Source organism: Perissodus microlepis, chromosome 18 (assembly GCF_051167445.1).
Source record: "Perissodus microlepis isolate ML-2025 ecotype Zambia chromosome 18, ASM5116744v1, whole genome shotgun sequence".
Classification (NCBI taxonomy): Eukaryota; Metazoa; Chordata; class Actinopteri; order Cichliformes; family Cichlidae; genus Perissodus; species Perissodus microlepis.
The window spans coordinates 13,996,280-14,022,316 of NC_140478.1; the positions used below are offsets into that span (position 1 = coordinate 13,996,280).

The 26,037-nt window shown below is 40.9% G+C and overlaps 1 protein-coding gene across 3 annotated transcripts in view; it reads left to right on the forward strand.

Moving 5' to 3' along the window:
• Positions 1-26,037, forward strand: part of LOC146367510 (neurocan core protein-like) — a 50,741-nt gene that overhangs the window by 12,332 nt on the left and 12,372 nt on the right. The window contains exons 2-13 of one of the 3 annotated variants that reach the window (XM_084911484.1): positions 959-1,041; positions 6,074-6,277; positions 7,341-7,523; positions 8,166-8,340; positions 8,765-8,892; positions 10,312-10,596; positions 11,103-11,246; positions 11,380-11,469; positions 11,565-11,722; positions 11,799-11,961; positions 18,634-19,980; positions 23,583-23,699. In XM_084911484.1, the coding sequence (XP_084767610.1) occupies positions 969-1,041; positions 6,074-6,277; positions 7,341-7,523; positions 8,166-8,340; positions 8,765-8,892; positions 10,312-10,596; positions 11,103-11,246; positions 11,380-11,469; positions 11,565-11,722; positions 11,799-11,961; positions 18,634-19,980; positions 23,583-23,699 (3,067 nt within the window). In that variant the 5' untranslated portion in view covers positions 959-968. The remainder of the gene's footprint in view (positions 1-958; positions 1,042-6,073; positions 6,278-7,340; positions 7,524-8,165; positions 8,341-8,764; positions 8,893-10,311; positions 10,597-11,102; positions 11,247-11,379; positions 11,470-11,564; positions 11,723-11,798; positions 11,962-18,633; positions 19,981-23,582; positions 23,700-26,037) is intronic. The other 2 variants (XM_084911483.1, XM_084911485.1) reach the window with 2 other exon arrangements.

Here is a 26,037-nt window from a genome sequence, read left to right on the forward strand (position 1 = left end):
AAGGCATTACCACTCGGCACAATTTGTGGTTGAGTGCAGCTGTAAATTTGACCCCTTCAGGGCTGTTATTTTTCTACAGCCTGAAGGGGTTGAGAAATCAAATTTTAACCAGCTTACTTTTCTCTAGTATATAAATATTTTTCTTCATTCTATTGACCACAGGCTCTGAAAGCATTAGAGCTTTAGAGTTTCAAGACGATAGAGAGCTCTAATAAGATCTAATTCAGCACAATTTCAAGTATAAAAAAAGGTGGCACGTGAAAATTTCAATTGGTGGTTTTGATTAGAATTACATTTTAATGCCAGCAGTCTGGGAACCCACTGTTTATTGCTTGATGACTTTGTTTCTGGAGATGGGGGAATATTTCCTAGTGTATTTCTGGTGTTGTCAGAGGTGTTGCCTGAGGCTGAGACTTCCTCTTCTGTCCACTAATCATTGCTTATGTATGCAAATAGTTTTTTAAAAGCTAATGGGTTAATTTGGCAAATGCTTTCCCTCTTTAATGCGCTACTCAAATGGCTTACTAGCATGGTGTCAAAGTCTGCTCAGAGGTGATTGGTTAATAGCACTTAAACTACAAGTGGAATCCAAAAAGCTTCCAGTATCCATAATCCGGACATTCTGCAAACAAATATGTGTTTCTAGAAATTAAATGTCATGTACGGCATCAGGCAATTGTCTGACTCGACCAATTTTGTGTATGCACAAATCTGTCATTTTTTTTTAGATCAAAATCATATTAGAGTGAAATAATGAGGAGACTCTAATAGTTGTGTCAAAAATCTGAAGCTAAAGTGAAACGGAGCAACTAAAATACTTTTGCGCCAAGCATAAAACCTGAAGTTTAAGTTGTACAAACACACTAACTTTCAAAACATTTTTACCTCCGATTGAGAGTGATTTTCACTCCCATATCATCGCTCTCTCTCACTACTTTCCCTCCTCCCCCTCTCTCAGCAGGTCTAGGATGGGGCTCGCTCTGTGTGCAGCTGGGCGGCAGATCCTCTTTCCTCTGATGCTGCTGCTCTCTTTAAGCTTGGGTGAGTTCTCTGTCTCCTTCCTGCACATTCTGCTCTGCAGAAACGAATCACCACCACAACAACACAAATAATAATAACAATAACAACAGACAAAGTCGACATACAGTTGGGGATAGAGATACCAGAGATAACAGGAAAGAACAAAGGGAGGTGGAGAAATCGTAGCAGAATAGAAAAGAGCCAACAACACACACACACACACACACACACACACACACACACACACACACACACACACACACACACACACACACACACACATATGTATATAGACCTTGACCTAGACAGGTCTGTAATAATTTGACTGTTTTAAGTGAGACCTGACATGTTGGGGATGTTTGCAGACATGCTCAGAGGGACTGAGCTGGAACCGCTCCAAGCCCATTTATGCAAGTTTAGCCGACCATCTGTTTCATTACAACTATGCATAAAATTCACAATTACAGAACAAAAGAGAAATCATCCCCGAGCTGCAGCTCTCTATTGGATAGTATCACAGGTTTCAGGTCCCACACGCGGCCAGCTGACTGCCCGTACTGAAGATAAGTTTCTCTCTTTAATTACTTTCACTGCAATTGGCATGCACGGCAGTGGTCAGCCTGGATTTTCATTAAAACGAAAACCTGCATTGCACATTTCCAGAGTCAGAGCATTACTTTACTAGTCACTGCGCTCAGACAACATACAGTTTTATCTCGCCACAGTCAATAGTGTTTTGTCTGTTTTTGTTGCACAACGAAGAGTTAAAAATAAACCTGAAAGATATTCCAACTGTTAAAATGAAACAACAGGATTTGAGCCTGTGATTTTTTTCAGAATTGAAGGGAGCAGATAATATTTTATCATCTCTGAGTTCATCACCATAAAGTCATCCTTGTGCATGTAACAGAGTGTGGGCTAAACAAGATTTAAAACTGGGAAACAGAGAGAGCTATATTAAGGTTATATAAACTGTATAAACTGAAGAAAAATGGTAAACAGTGTACAGAGTTTATAGTAAAAACTTCACCTCAGTAGTAATGTTTTATTTCAGCAGATCTGCAACAGATACACATGGTCACATTATGAGTTGATGAAAATCACAAGCAAATGCCAAAAAACTACCTTTGGCTAGTGCAAAGTGCTTTGTTAAATACAGATCGCCTCAACGCACCTCTGCAAGGTTTAACTGCTTGCATAACACTGGAACAGCCTGGGATTATTATATACCAGCCTAATGATGGATTTCTCTATAAAGGAATAGTTGCACACTTTGGGAAAAGCATGTTGTTGGAGCATTAGATAACAGCGTGGTTTGGCTTAGTGTGAAGGCTGAAAACAAAGCACGCCAGGATGTAACTTTCCCTCAGCTGATGTTGAACACATTTTAGATTTTGTGTTGATACAGACAAAACTTTTTGTTTTGTTACACTTGGACTTAGCACAGCTTGCTGTTTCCTGCAGTTTCTTTGAAGTTACCCTGTAGCTTCACACTGTGCAGACATGTGAAAGATGATGGGGCTGGTGAAACTAAATTCAAGTACAATATGACAAACTTTTATGATATTTGGCAATTAAATACTCCAAGAAAAGTTCACATAATTTGTGAACAATATCAAGGCGCTAAACCCAGACATTTCCCAACTGACCTCAGCGTATTGGGCACATTAGGTTTAAATTTTGGCTCATGGCATTTCCATTTGAGCTATTCCAGTAAAACAGAGCGAGGAAAAAATACAATACAATACAGTGAGCATGCATTACTTTAATCTCTTTGATTCTGCTGTGATAGGCTCAGACTTTAACGGCTTAGGCTGTTGGCCAGATTGTGTTTTTGTACAACTGATTAGCATGAAATACAATCTTTCATTTGTAGCATGCAACATTTCAGGGGTGATTTTATGCTGTTTTATCTACATAATGAAGGGTTAGTTTGAAATTACTAAAAATTAAATCTTTGGTAGCTGAGCACTCATTTTTTAATTGATGAATTAGCAGTTACATTTCTGGGACTGCCCTCTTCAGATTTAAGTGTATTTGTGGGAGTTTTTTTAGAAAGCATCCCTGGTGCTGACAGATCAGCTCTGACCTGGTGGGAAATGTACATGGGACCTCTGGAGGGCTGTCAAGAGAGCTGACAGCACCCATGTTGATTCTCAAATGTTGGCAGCCGAACCTTTAGATCCTGCAGGTTACAGAGTGAGTCCAGTGGGGATTTTGCTCGACCTTGGACCTCGGGCTCTTCTCTGTGGTGTGGTGCGGCTCACTGGCCCACAGTAGAGGCTGCTGCCATTGGGGAGTGCCACTGACATGGAAGAATGAGCTTAACTAAAATAATGTGCCCGTCAAAGTAACATCCACATGGATGTCACGACCTAAGGCCTCTGGAGCATTGCAGCGTAACAAGATGAGGAGTTCAATTAACTCCTGTCTGTGGTTTTAATGCACAGATAGACGTACAGTACCTGGTGATCTGCTGCAGCTGGAATGTGCTCTGATTGGTATCCTACACTCATGTGACTCTTAAGTGGTAAATGACAGCAACATAAATATTTTTAAATTACACTTTACACTTAGAGCTTTAAAGTCCATAATAGTTGGAACAATATTGACCACGAAGAAAAATAAATTTGTGGAACTGCAGATGGGTCTGTTAATGACAGAGAGCATCCTTTCATGTCACTTCCAGCTCTTTGCCTGGGGTTTTCTTTTCTCCCCTCCCATCACCTCCAGGCTACGAGGTACACTTCCTCCATTCAGTTTGTTGGATTAACTATTTTCCTCCATCCCTCTCTCATTCCTGCTCTGCCTCTTGTTTGAGCTCTCATTCTTTTCCCTCGTATTTATGATTCTGTGATTACATCTGATTGTGGGGAAGGCAGCGGGGGCGTCCTCTGCGCGGAGTTTCTCTCAGGGGGTTCAGTCTGTGAAAGCCGGCCAATCTAAATGCAGATAGAAATATCTTTCTGGGATTCTGTTCCTCTGTGTGCACTATTCCAAATAAAGCAGCTTTTTTCTTTTTCATACATGTGCTCTTTTTATGCCCCTGATTATTTTCTATTGTACTTGACTAACTGTGAAAAATTTAATGGTGAGGGAACAGAAAAGGCTTATGAACAAACAATGAAATATAAATAGGTAAGCAGCAGTTTATTTTTTTTTAAACTATATTAAAATATACCAAAAATAAATAAATGAATGAACTGAGGGTCCTTCTGGAGACTTTAGATGTATCCTAAAATCTTCACTAGTAGTGGATGGACAATGCTCAGTCATCAAGGCAAGTGTTGGCTATCATTATAATTTATCTACATAGGTTCAACCCTCTATAAATATATAGATATAATCAAATAACAGAAGGCTGGGATGTTACAGTAAGGTGCATCGTGTGGCAAAAAATGTCAGAAGAATGTAGGAAATAGTCATATCTGTACAGGTGATGGTGTTGTCATGGTTACATTAAGCCTGTATGTCATGGCAACCAGACTGAGTTAGTTGCTGATATCAATCTGCAGAACTCAATATTTTGTGCACAGAAAGTGGCATTGCTTCTTCTCCAGAAATAATTTTTTGAATTCTGATTAAAGGAGTTTGAGTGAAGGATAGGCTCATAAAAATAATATTATTGTAATAACTAATACTTATTGATTTATCTTAATTCCATCCTGTAACTTCACTGGAACAATAAAACATGTGAGTGTGAAACAACTAATGACATATCGTGTTAGTCAGTTTGGTTAACACATTTCAATACAGCGTAAACTTCCTGTGTACGTGCAACTTTTTATGCGTATAATGACCAAAATCATCCAGAAGACATCATTCATGTATGTACAGTAGTGTGAAAAAGTCTTGAGCCAACCATCATCTCTTTATATTTTGCTGGGAACATGGGAAATAGATGGAGTGGTTTATTGAAACATGTGCAGACATACATGGAAATACAGTATATGAGGCAAAAACAGAGTTTCCGCAATTCTAATGAGCATCAAATAATTACAATAATTGGTAAGGATCCCTTTATTCTTCAGCACAGCCTGAACTCTCTTAGGCAGCTTTCTGTTAATTTCATTGTTGGCAAAGATTTATACCAAAATGTTCAAATTTGGATTCCCTCCACAAAACTTCTCTCCCAACTTCCTCTGTAGGTGACCAAAAATTCAAATCACTCCATAAGACCTGCTGACCTGTTGCTAATTTTTCAGAACATGGCACATGGCATTTGGCATTCGTCAGCCTTTTCTCTTTGTTTCCCTTAATTAAGAATGGCTTCTTGACAGCCAGCCTTCCACTGAGACCATTTCTGATGAGCCTTCAGTGAACAGTAGATGGATCAGATGCATTTCTCAGGTTCTGTGTCAGGTCTTTGCTGGACTTTTTCCTAGGACATGAGTTTGAGATGCTATTCATCTGCTTTAGATAGAGTTTTAGGTCTGTTACTTCTTTTGTCCTCCACTTGTTCATTTCCCCCCAATTTTTCGGACACAGTGTACAGAATGCTGAGATTTGCCACGTTTTAGCTAAACAGCTCTTTGTGAACCACTTTGTTGGTGTAAAAACTATTTTATGTCTGCCACGCTTTGTTATGGCTGACATTTTTCATAGATTCAGCTAAATAAATTTGAACAAATGATGTGTTTTCATGACAGGCTGCTAGTAACAAAACATCTTAAGATACAATTTAAAACAACAAGACTGTTTCCTCCCCTGAGTTAGGTTCCTTTTTATGCTTCAATGAGTCATAGGAAAGTGTTAAATGGCTTAATAAACATGGTCTTTGTACCTGTTCAGGTATACTGAACTGAAAATGAGTGAAAAAGCAGATAATGTTCAAATAAAAACTCAGAAAGACTATCTATCTATCTATCTATCTATCTATCTATCTATCTATCTATCTATCTATCTATCTATCTATCTATCTATCTAGATATATAGAGATATATAGAGATATATAGAGATATAGATATTCTTTCCATTGTTTTCATTTCTTCTAAGCTAAATTTCCTTGAACACATTGCATAATCATGTTTGTTCTCTTGTTCATCCTCTCCAGGTGCAACCTCCTCCATTGTGAACATGCGTAGGATCACTCATCCTACAGTGCAACAAATGTTGGCAGGCAAAGCCACTCTGCCTTGTGTCTTCACCCTCCAGACCAGCACCTTCACTGGGCCTCCTCACCTCCTGTGGACTCGTACTAGGCTAGCAGGGGGAGGACAAGGTGCTCCTTCGGAGCAGACTGTGCTTTCTGCTAAAGGTAAAACAACAACCTAATGTTCCTGTTTCACTGAGTCAGCAGTATTCTGACTTTATTCAGTCAGAATACCCAGTGAGACTTAAAGCTACACTAATCAATAGTTTTGTATCAACAACAGATCAAATGTGTTTGTGTGAGGTGTTGTTCACAGATATTAGCTGACTCAGCTGGCCAGGCTGCAGTATTTATAGAATTTATCTTAAGGCCACAAAAGAAAAGAGGGGAAAAGATCTTAACAAGCTGATGGTAACAGCTCCTGGAATAAAAGTGAAATAAACCTGCGCTTCTAAATGTCCAAATCTGCCTGAGCAGTGCTGATTAAATCCATCCACAGGGTACCATACAGCAGACAACTTAACATTTTATCGGTCACAGCTGCCAGCTGTTTTCAGTGAAAGAGCTCTTACAACGCACTGTAGAAAATTGCTAGCACATAGCATAAAGCATTCAGCAGCAAAACAAAGTCACATTTACCTCAGAAATGAGCAGAGATCAGGTGGAGAAAGAAATATAACACAAAATGAATGCTAATGTTGTTCTGTATGTGTTTGATATGCAAACTGTTTGCTAACATGTTGTGCAGTTTATAATTTGGAGACTCACGGGGTTAACTAAATGCTGCAACGCTCAACAAGAAGTACGCAAATACTAGGAGGGAGGCAAAGACTACATTTGCCCAGGGCAGAACAGGGGCACAGGTGCATACAGGCAGGAAATAAACAAAGGCAGGAAGTGGAGGACCTGAAATTAGAGACATAAATCCCAAACAGGAAGCAGAGAAATCAAGGACAAAACATACTTACTTTAAGATCGTGGATCTGTCTAAATGTCAGATCTCTGCAGCAAACAGTGACTTTCTCAAACAACTGGTGAGAAAAGACTAAAAACCAAAAACCATGTCAGGGGGGTAACTGTTCTAACTTTGTTGGACAGTTAAGTGTTAGTGGGTCACCCCATTGCTGGTAGCAAAGGCTTTTAAATCCATATACGCAAACATGTAGCAAAGTTTATTTTCTACCTCTAAAATCTCTTTAATGACGAAACCTCTCTTTCTGTGCCCAAGGCGATGTAATCAAGGTGAATAAGGCTTTCAGTGGTCGCATCATGCTGCCAGGATACGCTGCCAACCCTCTGAATGCTACCATGGAGATCTCCAGCCTCCGTACCAACGACTCAGGCACTTACCACTGTCAGGTTGTCATGGGCAACGACTATGAGAAGGACACTGTTCCCCTGGTGGTGTCCGGTAAGTGCAGCAGCCGCCGACGAGACATTTCTGTCTGAGGAAAGTTTAGGGCCCCAAAGGAAACATATAGGCTAAGCACAAGTGATGCACAGAGGGTGAAGCGCATTAACTCGAAGGGCTTTAAAATTCCTCTTCCAGCTTAATTGATTTTGGTGTTTTATTGTGGCCAAGCCTTGTTGTGCTAATGTAAAACAGATAATGGCGGCTTTTAAAACAGAAGCACCTCATCCCCCCAAACCACTTTTTTTTGCTTTTTTATTTAATTAAGCATTAATAACATTGATTCACTCTATCGATATTATAATGACTGCTTTAATTAATGTAGCGTCATGCTTTCTGTGCTTGTTTTGTTTTTGTTATCTGGTTTTCCGCTTGAATAATTGTGTTATTCATTTAATTAAAGTGTTTGCACTGAATACCAATACCGGTTTCTCTCGCTCTCTCTTTTTTTCTTTTTCTGTGTGCTCATGTGTGAAATTTCAGCCGAAACTAGAGTATCTTTGCTTGATCTGTTTGTGGCCCCTAATAACATGTTCGCTGATTACATTCCCCTGATGTATTGATTCTGACTGTGTTGGTATATCTGTCAAATTAAAAGGAATTAAAACAGTTTGCCACCTGTCTCTGGGTCTGTCTGTGTAGGTGTGGTGTTTCACTACCGGTCTCCCAACGCTCGTTACGCCCTCTCGTTTAGTGACGCCCAGCGAGCCTGTCAGGAAAACTCTGCTCAGATCGCCACTCCGGCCCAGCTGTGGGCAGCGTACCATGACAACTTCACCAGCTGTTCTGCTGGCTGGTTGGATGATCAGACTGTTCGGTGAGGAGACGATCAATAAGTTCTCTTCTCTTGCTCGCTGCTTGCACTTTCTGCAACACTGTGGCGCTTTGAAGGACTGAAACTAATGACTATCCTGTTTGCTTCCTCTCTTCTTGGATCATCTGCTTTCTCTATTAATATTCCTCAGTTCTTTTTGCCGCTTCATCTACTTTAAGATCGTGTTCTTTTCTGTGTTGCTGTTTCTTTGCAATTAATTTGATTCTAATTTATTCTAATCCCTTACCCTTTAAAAGAGAATGCAAATAGGAATTTATTCTTTACTGATATTTAAAGTCTTAATGAAAAGAAACACTTTGATATGTGATCTAACACATTTGTCACGCAGTAAAATGTCCAAGTTATTATTATTTTGAAACAAAAGCAAAAAGTTACTTACATCACTCCCAAATGGTTGTCTCCACAGATATGCTGTCCAGGTTCCAGAGCTTGGCTGCTACGGACATAAGGAGTACTCTGCTGGAGTGAGGAATTATGGGAAGAGGGACCCAAAAGAGCTGTTTGATGTGTACTGCTTTGCAAAAGAATTGGATGGTACACAAACACACACTCACATTCATGCACACACAAACACAAACACACACACAAGAGAAGATATAAAACAGCATCAAGAGCTCTCACAGCTTTTGGCTGGTTTGCATCATATTCTGCTACAACATTAAAGGGATAAGTCAGGACTTTTTTTTAAGTGTTCTTATTGTTCTCACCAAATCAAGTGAAAAGACACAGACCAAACAGACATGTACACATGTGAAAGAAAGTCAGCAATCCAAAATAACAATAAAAAAAACACTATTAAAGTTCATGCGCTACAAAATCATGGCTCCCTATTTTTTATTATTTGCATTTTTATATGAAAATATTCACATTTCCAATACTTTCAGTAGAAATTTTGGCCTTTAAGCCACACGTGCTGCAGAAACTAAAAAAAAAAAAAAAAAACGTAAAAAGATTTTACAGGTCTACAAAGAGTCCTGTGAAAAACTAAATACTGCCCTCAAAGGACTAAAAAAAAAAAAAAATTAAACAAAAAAAACACACACACACATATATATATATTTTACTGTGCGTGTGCCAGTCTTCCTTATCCACTTTCTTCTCCTCCACCTCCTCTGTAAGATATATACAGCCTTGTGAAAAACTAAGCACACCTTACTGTTTTCATGGGAATTAAAATGGTGGAGTGAAGGTCCCCGCAAATTCAGCCCAAGGTCAGACCGTGCAACACTCGGAGAAACTGCAAAAACCCAAGACTCATGTCTCAGAATCTGCAAGCCTCAGTTAGCATGTTAAATGTTTGCGATAGTACAATTAGAAAAAAGACTGAGCAACTTGTTTGTGAACAAACCACGTGACTTCTTGAACAATGTCTGTTGTACAGACGAGACCAAAGTGGAGATGTTTGACCACAATGCACAAAATTCAAACGCAGCTTATTAGCTCAAACATCTCAAAAACAGGACCTGAAGTTGAACATGAACTCATCTTTATACCAAAATACTTTAGACTATAGAGTCAACTGAATTTGTCTGTCCAATAGCTAAAGTTGGGTCATGTGACAGTACAATGAGAAATTAAGAAAACAATCAAAGGTCACAGTTCAGACCTCAACTTCATTGAAATGCTCTGGTGGGACATCAAGAGAGCTGTGCATGAATGAATGCCTGCAAACCTCCATGAAACGAAGCAACATTTTATGGATGAGTGGGCTGAAATTCCTCCATAATAATGTTAGAGACTGAAAAAGTCGTACAGATAATGTTATTGAGTTATTGCTGCTAACGGTGGTTCTACAAACTGTTAAATCATAGGGTGCACTTTACTTTAGAATACCACCAGCCTCATTATTTTACCTCGAGCACTATTATATAACATTATGTGGCATTTCAGTTATTTAACCTATTAGAAATTTGACAGGCACCATCTGCTGTCTCTTTTGTTTCCCTGCTCCAGGCGAGGTGTTTCACTCCTCGGTCCCAGGCAGACTGTCACTTTCTTCTGCCTCCGACCGCTGTGTGTCCCTTGGGGGCCAGCTGGCCACAGTGGGGCAGCTGTACTTGGCCTGGAGGGCCGGCCTGGACAGCTGTGCCCCAGGCTGGTTGTCTGATGGCAGCGTCCGCTACCCAGTGACCTGGCCTCGTGCTGACTGTGGAGGGACAGAGCCAGGAGTCCGCACGGTCACGCCCAATGACACCGCTGACAACACTACAGCACTATATGATGCCTACTGCTACAGAGGTATGGTGGCCTACGGGTCAAATGATGTTTGTTAATTAAGTATTAACACAGCAGAAAACATCAATACAGTGAATTTATAGTATGATAAGGTTATGTAACATAGAATATTGTTTTATTTCCCATACAGGAATTAATAATGACTACAGGCATGATTACATACACAGATGTGACTAACATATCACTCCCAAACAAAGCCTTGAGTGTTATTAATGCAGGAACAATGACAATAAATGTCACTGCCAATGTTGTAGCTATGGCAACACTTGTTTCTGATTCATATCTGAGAAACTGTTGGATTGACAGAAGCTGTGGGAGAGAAAGAGAAAGAGAGAGAGAGAGAGGGAAAAGACGGGGTATGCTTAAGTTTAATATCTGGATGCTCAACTGTCAGTTCAGGCTTTTGTGCTGACTAATATCGTCAAAATTAAAACTCGGTAAAGCTTTTAGAGGCAAAAACCTTCAGTGAATGTCATACAAACAGCAAATCTCTTTGCCCTGTTTCCTAGGTAAAGTGAAGAACACAGGCTCCATCTCTCAGATCTACACCTCCCTGTGGAAGCCCTGGAGCTACCTCGCAGGCTCGAGCGATGCTGACTCTACAGGGACAGCGAGTCCCGACGTGACTTCACAACAAACCACCACGATCAGAGGTGTTGCATTTATCTGCAGTAGGCACATGAACCAGTGACGCCAACCAGAAAATTTGCTCATCCAATCAGTCGATGTAGACAGTGAGAATTAATGTAACATAGAAGAATTAAAAGTGTATTTTTCTTTGCACAGAGTCACCAGATGACAGCGAGCTTTCACCTTCCAACTGGACGGGATTGGTTGACCTAGAGGAGGAGGACTCCTTTCACAGCGCTGATGCCTGTAAGTACAAATGCTAATATTGACTCCCGTAAGAAAGAAAACTGGGTTTGATGGGCAAAGACAGCACAAATGAACATTCACATCATTGTCTCAAGCCTCAGACTCCTGGTCCTCAGAGTCCTCGACAACATATGTAACCCTCCAGTTAATCCCGGGACAGAACTCCTTTGACTGGGGAGAGTCACTGGAGCCTGGACCCGACTCTGAGGAGTTTCTCCTGCCCCCAGTCCATCCAACTCCTCCTGAGAAGAAGGTTGGTTTTAAGATTCTGTTGGGACACTTTAAACACTGAAACAGGGACTTTGTATTGAAATCAACTTTAATTTTAGGTTATTTCCAAAATCGTCAAGTCCATTTGGAAACCTTGGAACTATCTGGTGGGGACTGAAGATGAGGAGGGAACCCAATCACTGAGTGGAGAGTCAGAGGAAGAGAAGACTGTGACGAAAAAGGTCGACGAGGGTTCACAGGAATCCAGTACAGCACCATCAGGTGAATGGATGTGTCCTGTTTAAAACCAGTGAATTAAGATTAGCCAGTGAAGTGGGATTTACTACATTAAAATGCTTTTATTACTGAATGAACTCAAAATGTGTAAACAGACCTTGATGTATGTCTTACTTGGAGATTTCTATTATTCTGTATAGTTTAAGAATAACAGGACAAAGGGGACATGCTATAGCTCTACAGGCTCTATATGGCATAAGTCTATTGCACAGGGTTGGGTTTCTTCTCCCTGCACTCTCTCACAGCTTATTTGTCTACCCTCAATTGTCCTCCTATCATAATAAAAACTAAAATGCCCCCAAATACTTCAAAAAAACATAACAAGAGAAGAAAGAAAGGACACAAATACTCAAATTATAGACCTGAATGCACACATGGTCATTGAGTCTGTTGAGAAGACTAATTTGCGATCAGGTTTTCTATTGAATTTTACCATTACATTAAAAGTATATATATTTTTTTAGACAAATAAAGATCAAAACTGTGAGAAATTGAGTATTTCAGATTCTAAATTGGGATCTAGCTGAGACAGGAGGAAGGCCATTTCTTAGGAGACACATTTTAGAACTGTGAGAAAATTGTCAAAATCTGATCAAAAGATGTTAAATCGAGCTCAGGTCTGTGTGGGAGAAATGGGAAGAGGAATAGGATGAAATAGGCCATAAGGAGACGTCTTATTTAGATTTTTCCTTTTTTCTTCAGAACCGCAGCATCTGTGTTATGAAACACTGACAGGGCTTAATGCCAGTGTATATTTATGAGCATGTATTTGGAGCATATTTGTTCAGTAACTCGCACAGTGTGTGATGTTAGGGATGAGCAACTCAACAAGATGATGCATTAAGCTCCTGGAACAAGGTTTATTAAGAAACAGTGACATTGGGGGGAAGCAGACGCCTTTACTGAGGAGAGCAGAACTCCTGAAAGAAAAGCAAACTCTGAAGTCTGGAGAGAAATTAAAGTCACACTGACATACAGTAGCTCAGCTGCCACTCCCGCAGGACTGCTTTCAAGCTGTGATTGATACAAAGTGTGACAGCTGACGAGTTCTAGCTTTAAGCGGCGGCTTTCTTCACGCTGGGATACAGTCTGTAGCAAACTTTCGGCGGTCAGTAGGGTCACTGAATTGTTTCTTATTTTTGTCACTGAGTTTTTCCTTTGGAAAAAAATGGCAATCATAAGTGATATAGCTTATGCTGGCCACCATTTTCACTCTAAGTAACTGTAAACTGGGCTCCATGACACTTAGACTGCCACTGAAACTAGTTTCAACTTCAACTTGTAAAGCGATGCAGTGTCTCCCAGTGACATCAGGTATTCTATTGGGCAACATGTCATCATAACAATGAATCAACATTGCTACTGATTAATAATGCCATCTGAGCACTCAGGTATCATTAGCCAACAAGTTAGCTAATACTTTAAAAAAACTGTCACTAGCAAACCAGCATGAGTAGCCTAAATTTGGCTAATAGTAAACCTCACTTGATAATGTATTTATTATATATTATAAGTTACTAAAGAAAACACTACACATGCAGACCATTTGTTCCAGAAGAGAGTTTTATAATGGAAAACATTATTATCATGATACAGGAACAGCACCTCTGTAGCACATCTATACATATGGACATTATTATACGAATAAATGTATTATACTTTTCAGCTAACTCTTCTGGGGACCCTTTAACATGACAGCTTTTGTTATGTACATACTGGGTACCATATGGGTTGAATGTAATGGTTTGCAGAGTAAAGGATCCAATTTCAAGACACCTGAGCTCAAAAACAAAATGTGAGCTTTAATTCTGAAATGCAAGGATATAGTTGAAACAAAAAGTCAGTCTGGAAAAGCAAGGGGCAGAAACGATTCAAGGCTGGAGACAGTAGAACAAGGCACTGAGCAAACATCAGCAGACTGAAGCAACACCACAAATGTAAATACTAAAACAGAGAGGTGTCTGTGAAGGTTCTCAGCCATCCAGGTCATCGCGCTACAAGCAAGTTCAGCATAGCTGGGCTTTCCTTGCATTAGTTGGCTTGAAAAAACTTAAAGCTCCAGTCAGAGATAATGGGTATCACACCAGAAAAGGTAGTGTGTGCCCACATAACATGTTTTTATGTTTGATACTTAAGAGCAGGTAAAAACAGAACTAATTTCGTGACTCAGAATTTAAGCTGAACATAGCTCGTTAAAACCATGAATTGCTTCAGTGATGGTTAAACAAGACACAAATGAACATAATCATAAAGGGGAAATAAAAGTCAAAGACACATGAGAGTACTAATCATCAAAGTAGGACTGGAACTCACAACAACCCCCCCCAAAAAAAATAAAAATAAAAAATAAAAATTACACTGTATAAATTCAAAACAAAGGAAAAAATAGTCTAAACAGGAAAGAGAAAATATGTGATAAACACAAACGTAAAAAGAAATACAGACCTTTAGTGTGCAGCTGAAAGAAAATAAGAAATAAGAATTTATTATTTTTTATACCTATGCTAGATTGGGTGACTCATTAGTGTTTCTTTAATGTTTGGTGGTTTTTCATTAGCTACAGAGTAACAAAGACAAGCAGACACTCACTTGTATTTGTGACCACTGTGCTGCTGTACTATACTCTGAACCATTTCCTGTGTGATGCTGCTCTATTAGCACATCTCTACCAGTGTATCAGTGGAACGGGGATTTGCACCTTAGACATGGGAACCAAGTTTGGTTGCGAATGTGAGCAGACAACAGAAAAGGAGTGAAATGGAAGTCATCTTTTTCCATTTCCAACATGTCAGTGTTCAGCAGGTTCACAGGTCTGTGTGTGTCCACAGTGGATGAAAGGGTTTTGAAACAGCAGGCATCTCTGTTCAGTGTGTGTTTAAACTATGTTGGAGTTACTGATTTAATTTTGAGGCTTTTTGTGCAGAGCTTTTCAGTTTGATTCTGTTTGGACTGACTGAATCTTTGTGTGTGCGGTGTCTATTTTAGCTAACAGCAACTGTTTTTGAGGTAATAACACAGGCATCTATTTAAAGTTTATCACTTAAATCTCTCAGTAACTTTCAGAGTTCAAGTCAATCTATTTTTGTTTCTTAGTTTCTTACATCTTATTGATAGAAATTATTTATTTTAGCCACATCAGAGAATTGTATAGCTTTCACACCAAAGTCTGCCTCGTTGCATTCGCTGCCTGATGCAGCAGTCAGGTATGTGTGGATGTTTTGATGTTAACAAGCAGCCTTCACTGAAGAGAGTTGTGGGATTCAAGAGTAAAATATACAGTGCACTGACAATACTACAGAGCAATGTTAATTATTTTTGCTTAATGTGGGTTGATTTTTATCCGTTGTGTTACATAAATGTTAAGCTGACTAAAGCTTCAAAGGTAGTGTGGTGGATATTTTATTAGCATCTTTTAAAAAAATATGTTTTATGAAGATTTCTTCATTTCCGTGGCATAGTTTTCACTAATGTGCAAAAGTCATGAGCTACCCTACATTTCTATATATTTTGCTAGGAAAATGGGAAATAAGTGCAATGATTTAGTGAAACATGTGCAAACATACATGGAAATACAATATATAAGAAACAAAAACATAGTTTGCACAATTGAACTCTCTTAGACAAGCTTTCTTTTCTAAGAGACTGCTCATTTCTTTAAGTAGTCTTCAGGAATAGTTCTCCAGGGTTCTTGAAGGACATTCAAAGCTCTTCTTTGGATGTAATCTGCCTTTTGTTTTGTTCTGTCAATCCTATACTGCTTCAGTAATGTTCAAGTCTGGGCTCTAGGGAGGCCAGTCCATGTCATGCCAATAGTCAATGTCACTGTCAATCAGACCCTTTCCAAAATCTGATGGTACTTTTTCTGAATTCATAATTCCATTTATTTTGGCAAGGTCCCCAACACCACTGGCTGAAATGCAGCCCCAAAACATCACAGAGCCTACACCGTGTTTTACAGATGGCTGCAGACACTCACTGCTGTACCTCTGTCCTCACCTCTTCTGTATTTAGATTCATCACTCCATCAGGCCTGTGGTCACTGACTTCCAGTCCAGTTCTTGTGTAATTTGGCATACCTCATCCTTTCCTCCCTGTTTCCCTTCCTTAAGTACGGCTTCTTGACTGCCACCCTTCCACTGAGACCATTTCTGGTGAGGCTTTAATGAACAGTAGGTGGATCAACTGAAGGGCCAGATGCTTCTCTCAGGTTAAAAAGCTGAAAACAAGTGAAAAAGCAGCCAATGACCAAAGAAAAACTTTGAAAGAAAGCCCCGAGACTCTTGTTCAAAATCCCTGTTTGCACAGTACTGTAAATGTATTTGTCCAAAATTTCCATAGTGGATTCATCTTTGTTTTGAAGATTTTAATTATAGTTGTTTATTTTTTGAGTATTTTTGCCATGACGCAGAGGTAATGGGACCCAAATGAAGACTCAGAGGGGAGGTGGAAGTAAACTGAAAAGGAAACTTTTATTTCAGGCTGCCACAAAGCCTCCAAATCAAACATACATAGGAAAGACAAAAACAGAATATCACTACTGACAAGGAACACAAGGGGAGGAAAACTGCACGTAGGAAACAGACACTGAAGCAAGAACTGAGGGGAAGATAACACTAGGGCTGGGTATCGTCACTCATTTCTAGAATCGACTTGATTCCTATTCACAAGGTCCTGAATCGATTCGATCCACGATTCGATTCGATTCGATTCGATTAAATTTGAATCGGGGAAATTTTGCCTCAGACAGTCAGAAATATTATAATTCAGACCATGCATCAGTACATTTCTATATTTTTATATCTATAAAAAGAAAGCTGACACTTGCGAGACATAATCAAAGGTGTGAGCATCACAGCAGATGCCTTTGTGTCAAAGTAGCTGAGGATAAAACACAGAAAAACATGAAGGTGATTATCCTGGCCTGAGATTTTATAAAAATATTCTGCAGTAGATCAAAAACGAAAGAAAACCATTAATGAACATATGAACATTACCTGATGCTGCTGAAGTGAAGCAGAGCAAAGTTACAGAGGTTTTATTAGAGACACAGCTAAGCGTTTTGCAATTTTGCATAATTTTAAAAAGTTTAAATTTGTTCAGTAGCCTATTGAACGGCAGAAATGAAAAAGGAAAAGGAAAAAAAAAACAGCGGCCGACAGCGCTGTAAGAACGGTAGACTTGTGCGTAACAAGCAAGCGAATAATGCAGAAAAAAGATTTTTAGACAGGAAACTGTTCTTGAAGTATACTGAGAGAGAGAGAGCTGTGCATGTAGTGTGATTTTATTGTGCCAGCAGCAAAACAATAAGAGGGAATTCATGACGATGTTTATGTGAAGCATAGTTTGCTGCTTCTTTTGCTGCTGGTTTACTCAATATTGTTTGGAGAGAGATAAAACCTGCAGCTTCAGAATCAGGGCAAAAAGGGCGTAAACACAAAGCGTGGACCCGCCGAAACTTCAGAATCAGCGAGCTGTCGGCTTTCAGCTCGTGTCCGTGTCGTCAGGAGAGAAAGGCGACATTTCACTGATTCTGATGTTTCGGCGGGTCCGCGCTTTGTGTTTACGTCTTTGTGCAGGATCAGTGTACCTGCTCTCATTGACTGTTTTAGCTGTTTGGTGGTTGTTAAAATTTTGTGAGGTTTAACCTGAGATTCTGGCATTTCAAGCAAAATAAATTTATATTAAAAAATCGATTCAGGATTTTAATGAATCGATATCACGTTATCCAAGCTAGAATCGATTTTAATCGATAAATCGATAATCAAACCCACCCCTAACACTATTTATACACATGAGGTATTCAAGTGAAGTGGACAGGGGAGAGTAATAAGAAAAAGCTGAAACTAATGACAATGAGACAAAGGAAGTAAAACTAAACACGGTAACACAGGAGCAAATGAACTACCAAAATAAAACAGGAAGTAAATAATAAGTGGAAAAGGAAAAGACAGGAAGAGGCCAAAGGAAACACTGAGGAGAATGTTACCAACATTATTAGACTATAACCAAAACTGAAGATTCAAAACACGAGATAACCGTGACACCAAAGCCAAACAATAACACTGAAAACAGAAGACTCCTAATAACATCAGTAACCGCAAACGTCCAGAATATAACCCAAAAATCCCATAACAAAACCCACAGACCGTGACAAGTTCAATATTGTTCAGCACCAGCTCAGATATTTTTCCCTTAGAAAAATCTTGGTTTATTCTTTTCATGATTATGTCTTGTTGACATTTAAAAGTCAAAAAGACACAAACACTGCTTAATATTCGGAAGCTTCACGCTAGACTCAGACAAATGAACTGCATCAAGTTTGAGTAATTCTACCCATACTTCTTACTTTTCCATGTGACATCCAATGTTTGACAGATAGAGGCGAGCACTATTGAGGCTTCTTTTTTAATGGCTTCTCTCGGTCTCCTGCTAGATAGTGTTGTTAATATTGAAGTGTAGAGAGTGCAGCTACAGTTATGGAGGAAAACAGCTGATGTAAAGCTCACACAGCTTAGAAGTATTTGTTTTATCACCCTTGGCAAAGCTGAGAGAATCCATAAGATGAATTTCACTTTGTAACTCCTTTCCCTGTCTGGAGTAATTGCACTGCTGACTTTTATTTTGCTTCTCTTTTTCTTTGCCTTATGCCCGGCACAGGTTTGCTTTCTTTGGGAACGCCATGGTTCAGCAGTCCCCCAGGAGAGAGCACCACACCAGCGAGTGAAGATTCACCCACTCATCTGGCATCTACTTTGGCTGCCTCCAGTATATCTATGACTACAGAGAGCAACAAGAGCTGGGAGAACTCGGAGACAGCTACGTCCACAACCACCAGGCCTGCACCTGAAATCCCCTCTTCCAGCGGAGACGCCTGGATCCGTGTCGATGCCGAGACCACGACTCAGCCTGGAGACAAGAGGGGGGAGACGGTGACCTCCAGAGCCAGTGGGAGAGGACGAGGAAGAGGGAAGAAGAACAGAGGGGAGGATAGGAGCAGGGGAGAAGAGAAGGGGAGAGGAGAGGAGAGAGGGAAAGCAGAGGAGGAGGGGAGTGGAGAAATCACTGGGGCAGAAGCAAAAGGAGAAATACAGGTCTCACGCCGGCCAGTCGGAACAAGCAAGCCAAGAGAAAGATCCAGAGAAAGATCCAGAGAGAGAGGTCACAGGAGAGGACACTCCACGACTACCACAACCACAACTACAACTGACACGGCCTCAACCACAGCTGACACGACCACAACCATAGATGACACGACCACAACTACAGCTGACACGACCGCAACTACAGCTGACACGACCACAACTACAGCTGACATGATCACAACCATAGCTGACACAACCGCAGCCATAGCTGACATTAGCACAACCACCACCATCACCACTGACGGGCCTCATGAGCCAACAGACATGACCACATCTGGTACAGAAAGTGACTTTCCAATTTCCAAATCCTCCCCTGCTTTACCAGAAGCAGAAAAGTCATCCCTGTCAGTCTCAGATGCCCCATATCAGACACTATCTTCATCTCCATCTGCACCCCTATCCACCATGCCATCCATATCTTTCTTCGAGCCATCCAAATCTGAAGCTGAGTCTCATTTTCTCCCCTCATCTATCCCCTCTTCCTTCTCTCCAACTCTAACACCTTCCTCACCTCCACTCCATCCCCAAACCCCATCTTTTTCACCTTCAGTCCCTTCTAACGTCCCATCAGAGACTCAAACTGTTGGATTGGGAGACACAGCTACGTCACCTCATTCAAAAAATCAGGAAAGCTCCACTGACGCCCTAACGCCACTTCACTTAGTCCCAGTGGAGAAGGTGGTGGTGAACGGCTCTCTGGATAACCCTCTGTCCCTGTCGGGACCCCCAGATGAGGAGGAGCCTGCCTGGTCTCATTCTGTGGGCTCAGGGGCCCTGTTACCTGTCACCATGGAGGAAGAAAGCAGCAGCACAGGAGGAGGAGGAGGAATCAACATCAGCACCACAGCGCTCAGTCCAACATGTAAGCATCTTATGTCTGTTTTCAGATATTTTGTTATGCCTTTGGTTGCCTTTACCTTTCATCCTTGCACATGTATCTTTTGTTAGTAATACACAACTATTTTGTATGTAATTTAAAATTAAAAGAAGGAAAATGGGGCAAAGAAAACACAAACAGTCAGACAGACACATATTAATGAAAGTTATCTGGAAGGGAAAACAAAGGCAGGCTTTAAAAGGATGAACCCAACTATCTGATATAGCTGTTCATCACAGTTTATGTTCTCTTTCATCTTTGACCTTTTGTGCTCACCATTACAAGCACTTTTTGTGTTCGGTGACTTATTACTGAGGATGTTGGCAGTTTGCAAATGTCTTTTTCCACCCACATAAAAAACCTCGATAGGAAGCTCAAAGATTCGCTTTAGAAATGGGACCAGGAAGATCTGTTCTTTAAACCTGCCATGACCATAGTCTGTATATAAAAGAAACACATAAATCAGCCAATTGTCTGTGTACTTTTTGAAACCAGACGTAACAATCGAGCAGTGGTTCTGAGAACATCGTATAGTAGCAACTCAATCACAAGGTGGCCAACACCCCTAAGGCTCACCCTGCTTTACCATCTACTCTAATCTGTACCATAACTCACAACTTGAACATCATAAGACTTGAAACTAGTGCTTTATGATCATTCATTCACACTTTTTGGGGGCTTACGCTAACTCCTGAGGTAAATATGAGGCTCTTTAGCAGCTAAATCCTATTCTATGTCCACCAGCTGCTCGCTGTCTTCTTAAAAAGACGTGAAAAGTAGACGTGGACATTAGAAATCTTTTTTTTATGGGTGTTGAAAGCAGCTGTCTGGAAATCCAAACAGTGATGCTATGAGTATCGTTAAAGGTAATTTTTTGTACGATAATCACCATGAATGGCATGCTTCATATTGCATTGTTGTAGTAAAGATCATATCTGCTTTAATGGTAGCTCCAACTGGCTGGGCAGCATAATGAAAGTTAAGTAATGCATCAATACTAATTAAATTGTCTTCAGGGTCATTTGCAAAGCAATATAATACACCGTCTATCCATTGAGAAATATAGAAGCGACTTCATCCTTCAAGTAAGTACACGCCTGTGTCATGTCCTGTTCCTTGGAGTAAAGTCTGAGGCGTGCCTGTGTAAGCTGTTGCCCCAGAGAAAACTGAAAAGTAAGACGTGAGTTGTTGGATTACAAAAAAAAAAAGAGGGAATTATCTTTCAAGGCTACCTTTTCATTACCTTCCCTCTGACCTTGCCTCTGGCTTATTTATTCAAAAGATGCGGTTTGTTTTTCCTGGCAACAGAAGATGAGCCCACCATGCACAACTCATGATTAAGTCCGCAGCGCAGTGAAGCTGCTGGCTGGCCACCTGGTTTACTTCTTATTTTGTGCTTGATAATGAGAGCGCACACAGAAAGCGTCCTATCGCTGAGCATTTCAAAACCCCCTGGGCATCATGCTATCACACATTTCTATGGTGATTTATTTTTGCTCTGTGAAAGCTGCTCATGTCTGTGGCAGGCATGGTGAGGAGTCTGCGGATGGAAAACAGCTGTAAACTGTATTGACAAGAAGCCGAGGGCAACCATCTGGGCCGCTGGTGCGCAGTATGAGGGTTGATTGATTGAGTGAGAGACCCTAGAGTCATGCAGGCAGAAGGCCATAAACACACAGTTATATTTTTTTGCTATACAAACAGTAGAGTGGATGAAGTCACTCGCAGCAGATTGGACCTGAATAATAGCGTTCAGCTTCACACGTCTTTCTCGTGTACACACCTCTGCTCCTTTGTGGTTGGGTTTCATGCTGGTGGTCATTATTTGCTCTCCTGACTGGATCACAGAGCACTTCATCAGTCAGCTGAATCAATGAGAGAGAGGAGGAAATAGCCTCAGGTTTGCTTTAAGGACCTTTAGTAAAAGCGCATTGTTCCTCAGAGGTGAACAAACACACATGTGGCTCCACATTCAGTGCACAAACACGCACGTCTGATCTTTTTAGGCAGATTCTTATCTTTCTGTGGCATTTAAATTGCAGCCAGCTGTCTTGTTTCCACCTTTCTATTTGCGAGTGCTTATGCACGAATCATATTTTCAAGATAACCCGTACTGTTGCTGTGCCCTTGGCTATGATTACCAGATGCAATGCATAATCTGTGGATTAACTGTCCTATCTCTGTAGACATATTTACATGAGTACAGTTTTGCTGTTGCCAGTTTATTGTTGATGTTGGTACCCGAGCTGTCAGCCTCTGTGCAGAGCGAAGGGGCAGTCCACTCTGTCAGCTCCCACTACGGGCTATTGATTTTTCTGCACCACTCGCTTTAATGAACGAGCAATCGCACAAGGTTTATCTTTCACACATACATCCACACACACACACACACACACACACGAGGCGTAAATCTGCTTGTCACAGCAGTTGATATTTGTCAAGATGTGACCTTGACTGATGCAGAGGGTGCAAGTGCACGTTAGCCCACACTGATGTACATTAAATGAAATGCATGGCTGGGTTTAGCACCTGACTTCAGCGGAATTCAAAGCGTGATGCGAGAGGAGTAGCTCGCAAAATTCATCACAGAGCTGAAGCTATTGACAGTTCTTTCTCTGCGCTCGGGTCCTTGTGGTTGAAAGCTTTCAATGCTCTTTTGTCCTTTAACCTTTAGCTCGCAGCGTTACGATCATTCAGAGGACGTGTGCTTCTGATCAGTTATTGAAGAATCTCACCCTGAGGGCTAATCATAGCCAGAGTATTGATTTTAACTCATCGTACCATGTAAATACACAAAGCCACACACCAAGACATTCACCGTCAACCTCACAAACACACACCACCCCCACCTAAGCAGCCTTCGGTGTCAGGGAGAGAGCTGGCAGAACAAAGACTCCCACAGCCGAGCTTTTGTGGCCAGGATGAACGAGTGGTGGTTTTCAAAGACCTTAACTTGCTATAATGAGCAGCTCAGGGGAGAAACACGTGGTAGTGTGTCAATTGATATGGAAATTTTTAATTGTGGAAATGGACCACACACACGCACACGTTTAGGGGGTGAATGGCTGGGACGAGGCGCTCAGCGGGAGGTCCCCTCATTTCTGTTGAGGATGGCTAATGTCTCAAGTTCTCACGCTGCCCACTATGCTCAATGGAGTGAGCGCAGGCTCGCTTTCCATATGGTAACCATGACAACTGTGGCTGTGAGTGGATGGCGAGGTTGAGGCTCTTCGGCTTCTGATCCCTTTGAAAAGAGATGGAGTGTGAAATGGATATGCATCTGTTGTAACCGCTGGTTATGACTGAGCTGCGCTGATGGAAAATTTAGAGCGCCGTGTCTTTTTTCTTCTTTTTTCTTTTCTCAGAATCATACATTGATTTTATTGAGGAAATTATGTTTAATCCGTCCATTTTAAGAGGATTAACACAGAAATCTTTTCACCGCCTGCGAGATTAGATGCACCTGCTTTTTCTTGAAAAAATAAATGATATCTACAAACACAAAAAACATTCTCTTTTACAATGTTGCCAATTAACGGTTCCATTTTTCCTCCCTTCACCTCCCTCCATCCGTCTGTCTGTTTTAGCTGAGGTGGAGCCCTGCATGACAAACCCATGTCTGCACGGAGGGAAGTGCCTTCCTCAGGGAACGGGCTACACCTGCTACTGCCCACAAGGATACACTGGGGAGAACTGTGAGATTGGTGGGTCACGGTCACAACTGCACAACACACACAAACATACACAGTGATATAATGAAGTCATCCCCGTGTCTGTCTGTATTTAACAAAGTAAGGCTCTCTAACAGCCCTTTAGAAGGGTCAAAGGTCAAGCTGTCCATCACTGTGGGAGATAAGGCCAATGGGAGGCAGAGGTCAAAGGTTAAGTTCACACTGTCAGGGTCGGCTGATGGTTACAGTCCCTCAGGGTCAAATTAAGTCAGCATTTGCATAAAGAACTTTTATTTTAGCTAAAAAAATGTGAAGGAAAGAAAAGAAAATTGCTCCAGGACAGAAATGACAAATCTCTGCCAATGAAACAGACTTCCATCATTACAGCCTCTTGAATTTTGTAAGCTGAATTGATTTCTTGTCCCTTGAAGAAAAAGATTAAGGTTCTGGAGTCATGTCAAGGCCGCTTAGTTTTACCAGGAGTTAAAAAAAACCCCACCCTACTAATAATATCAGAACTCACTGACTCAAATTAGCACAACAAATGAACAGTGTTGGGTAAGTTACTTTAAATTAGTAACTTAGTTACATTACTAGTTACTTCTATCAAAAGTAACTCAGTTACTTCAAGTTACTCGTTACTTTCAGAGTAACTAGTTACAAGGGAAAGTAACTTTGGTTTTACTCAGAATTCTCTTGTTAATGTGTTGCTTCCGTAACTGGATACCCAGCAAGACTGCCAGTCTTCTAGCTTGCTTACTTGCCACAAGTGCACTGTGCCACCTACCAATAGAAAGGAAAAAATAATGTGCACATTTCCACGAGAGAAATCCCACGCCTGATTCTATCCTAGCCTGCTTTTTACATCCAACACAAAAACTGCAGTCGTGGTGCTTTCGATTGTACTCAGAACTCGGAAATTCTGCCTTCTGAATAGGAAGATGTAGGTAACACCAGACTGAAGATGAGCTGCATACAGAGCTGGACTGGGACAAAAAAATCGTCCCGGGCATTTTGACTAGAGACCGGCCCACCATTATAGGAAATATCATAAAGCCTTTGAATGAAGATAAACACTGTTGTGACAGTGATGTACACTGTTCTGATGGTATATATGTATCAATCTATCAATTGTTTGTTGCAAGACTCAGATAATTATTTTTTTAAAAGTGAGACATTTTAAATGAGAATAAGAAAGTATTTCCTTGCGCCCCCCTTTCCCTTTTAATGCCCTACATGGACACCTGGCAACACTTTGCTAGACCCGCCCCTGCACAGTTACCAGCTGTCAGCTACTTAGAAAAGGATCCTGGTGTTATTTGTCTCTCAGAAACAGTTCATAACTTCCCTTCAACTCCTTCATGTCACCTAAAAGATAAACCTGTTTGTCCATCACCTGTTCAGCCCTGATGATTCAGTAAGGACATCTCCTGGTTTCATCTTCATGTTTCCCTCTCATCACATAACCAAACCGATATCATGACCAGCAGGTTTACAGCTGTGGCTCCAGCAAACATCAGCTGATACTAGAAATTAATATTAAATAAATTCTAACAACAGCTGATCAAGCTTAAAAGTGCTGCTGTTGTTTACCGCGACATCCGCTGGTTTCCTCTTTCTGGCGCAAAGTGGGCGATAAATAAACAAGAGAGAAAAGCCGATCAGCTGATCATTGATCAGTTTCATGATTGAAGTAGAAACAGGAGAGGGAGGGTGAGAGGATGAGAGAAGAAGAAGCAGCTGTGCAGCGTAAACACAGAATAACTCCAGCTTTGTGCCTTTTTCATTGTAGCTGAAGTCCGGGACAAACTGTGTTCCTTTTCACCTCAATACGAAACGCGTAATATTTTCTCTGAATACGAGACGATTCCGTTTTTTACGGGACGGTTGGCAACTCTAATAATTAACCTTATGAACAAAATAAAGTTCAACATCAGTAACATAGCACCACCCAGCTGTATAGAAACTCCGTCATGCTAGCTAGCACGCAGTACGAAAAAGTCAGCATAACGAAAATAAACTCCACCTAAACTTGGTTCATATCTGACCCACATGGACTGCAGGTTATAACTTCTTACCTGAAGTTCAGTTCACCTGACACTCTCGGACCAGCAGCCGCTTCGGGTCTCTCCTCTTGCCTCCCCTTTCCTTCATCCACCTGCTGGCCTCCACCACTTGCTAATGTTATTGAATCTGTGGAAGCTCCGCGATAGCCACCACACGAAGTAACGAATAACGAGCCTATTTAAATCCCAGTAACGAGTAACGCGTTCCCGGTTTTGGCATAATAACTAGTTACCGTGCTCGTTACCACAATAATAACGTAGTTACTGTAACGCGTTACTTAATAACGCGTTAGTCCCAACACTGC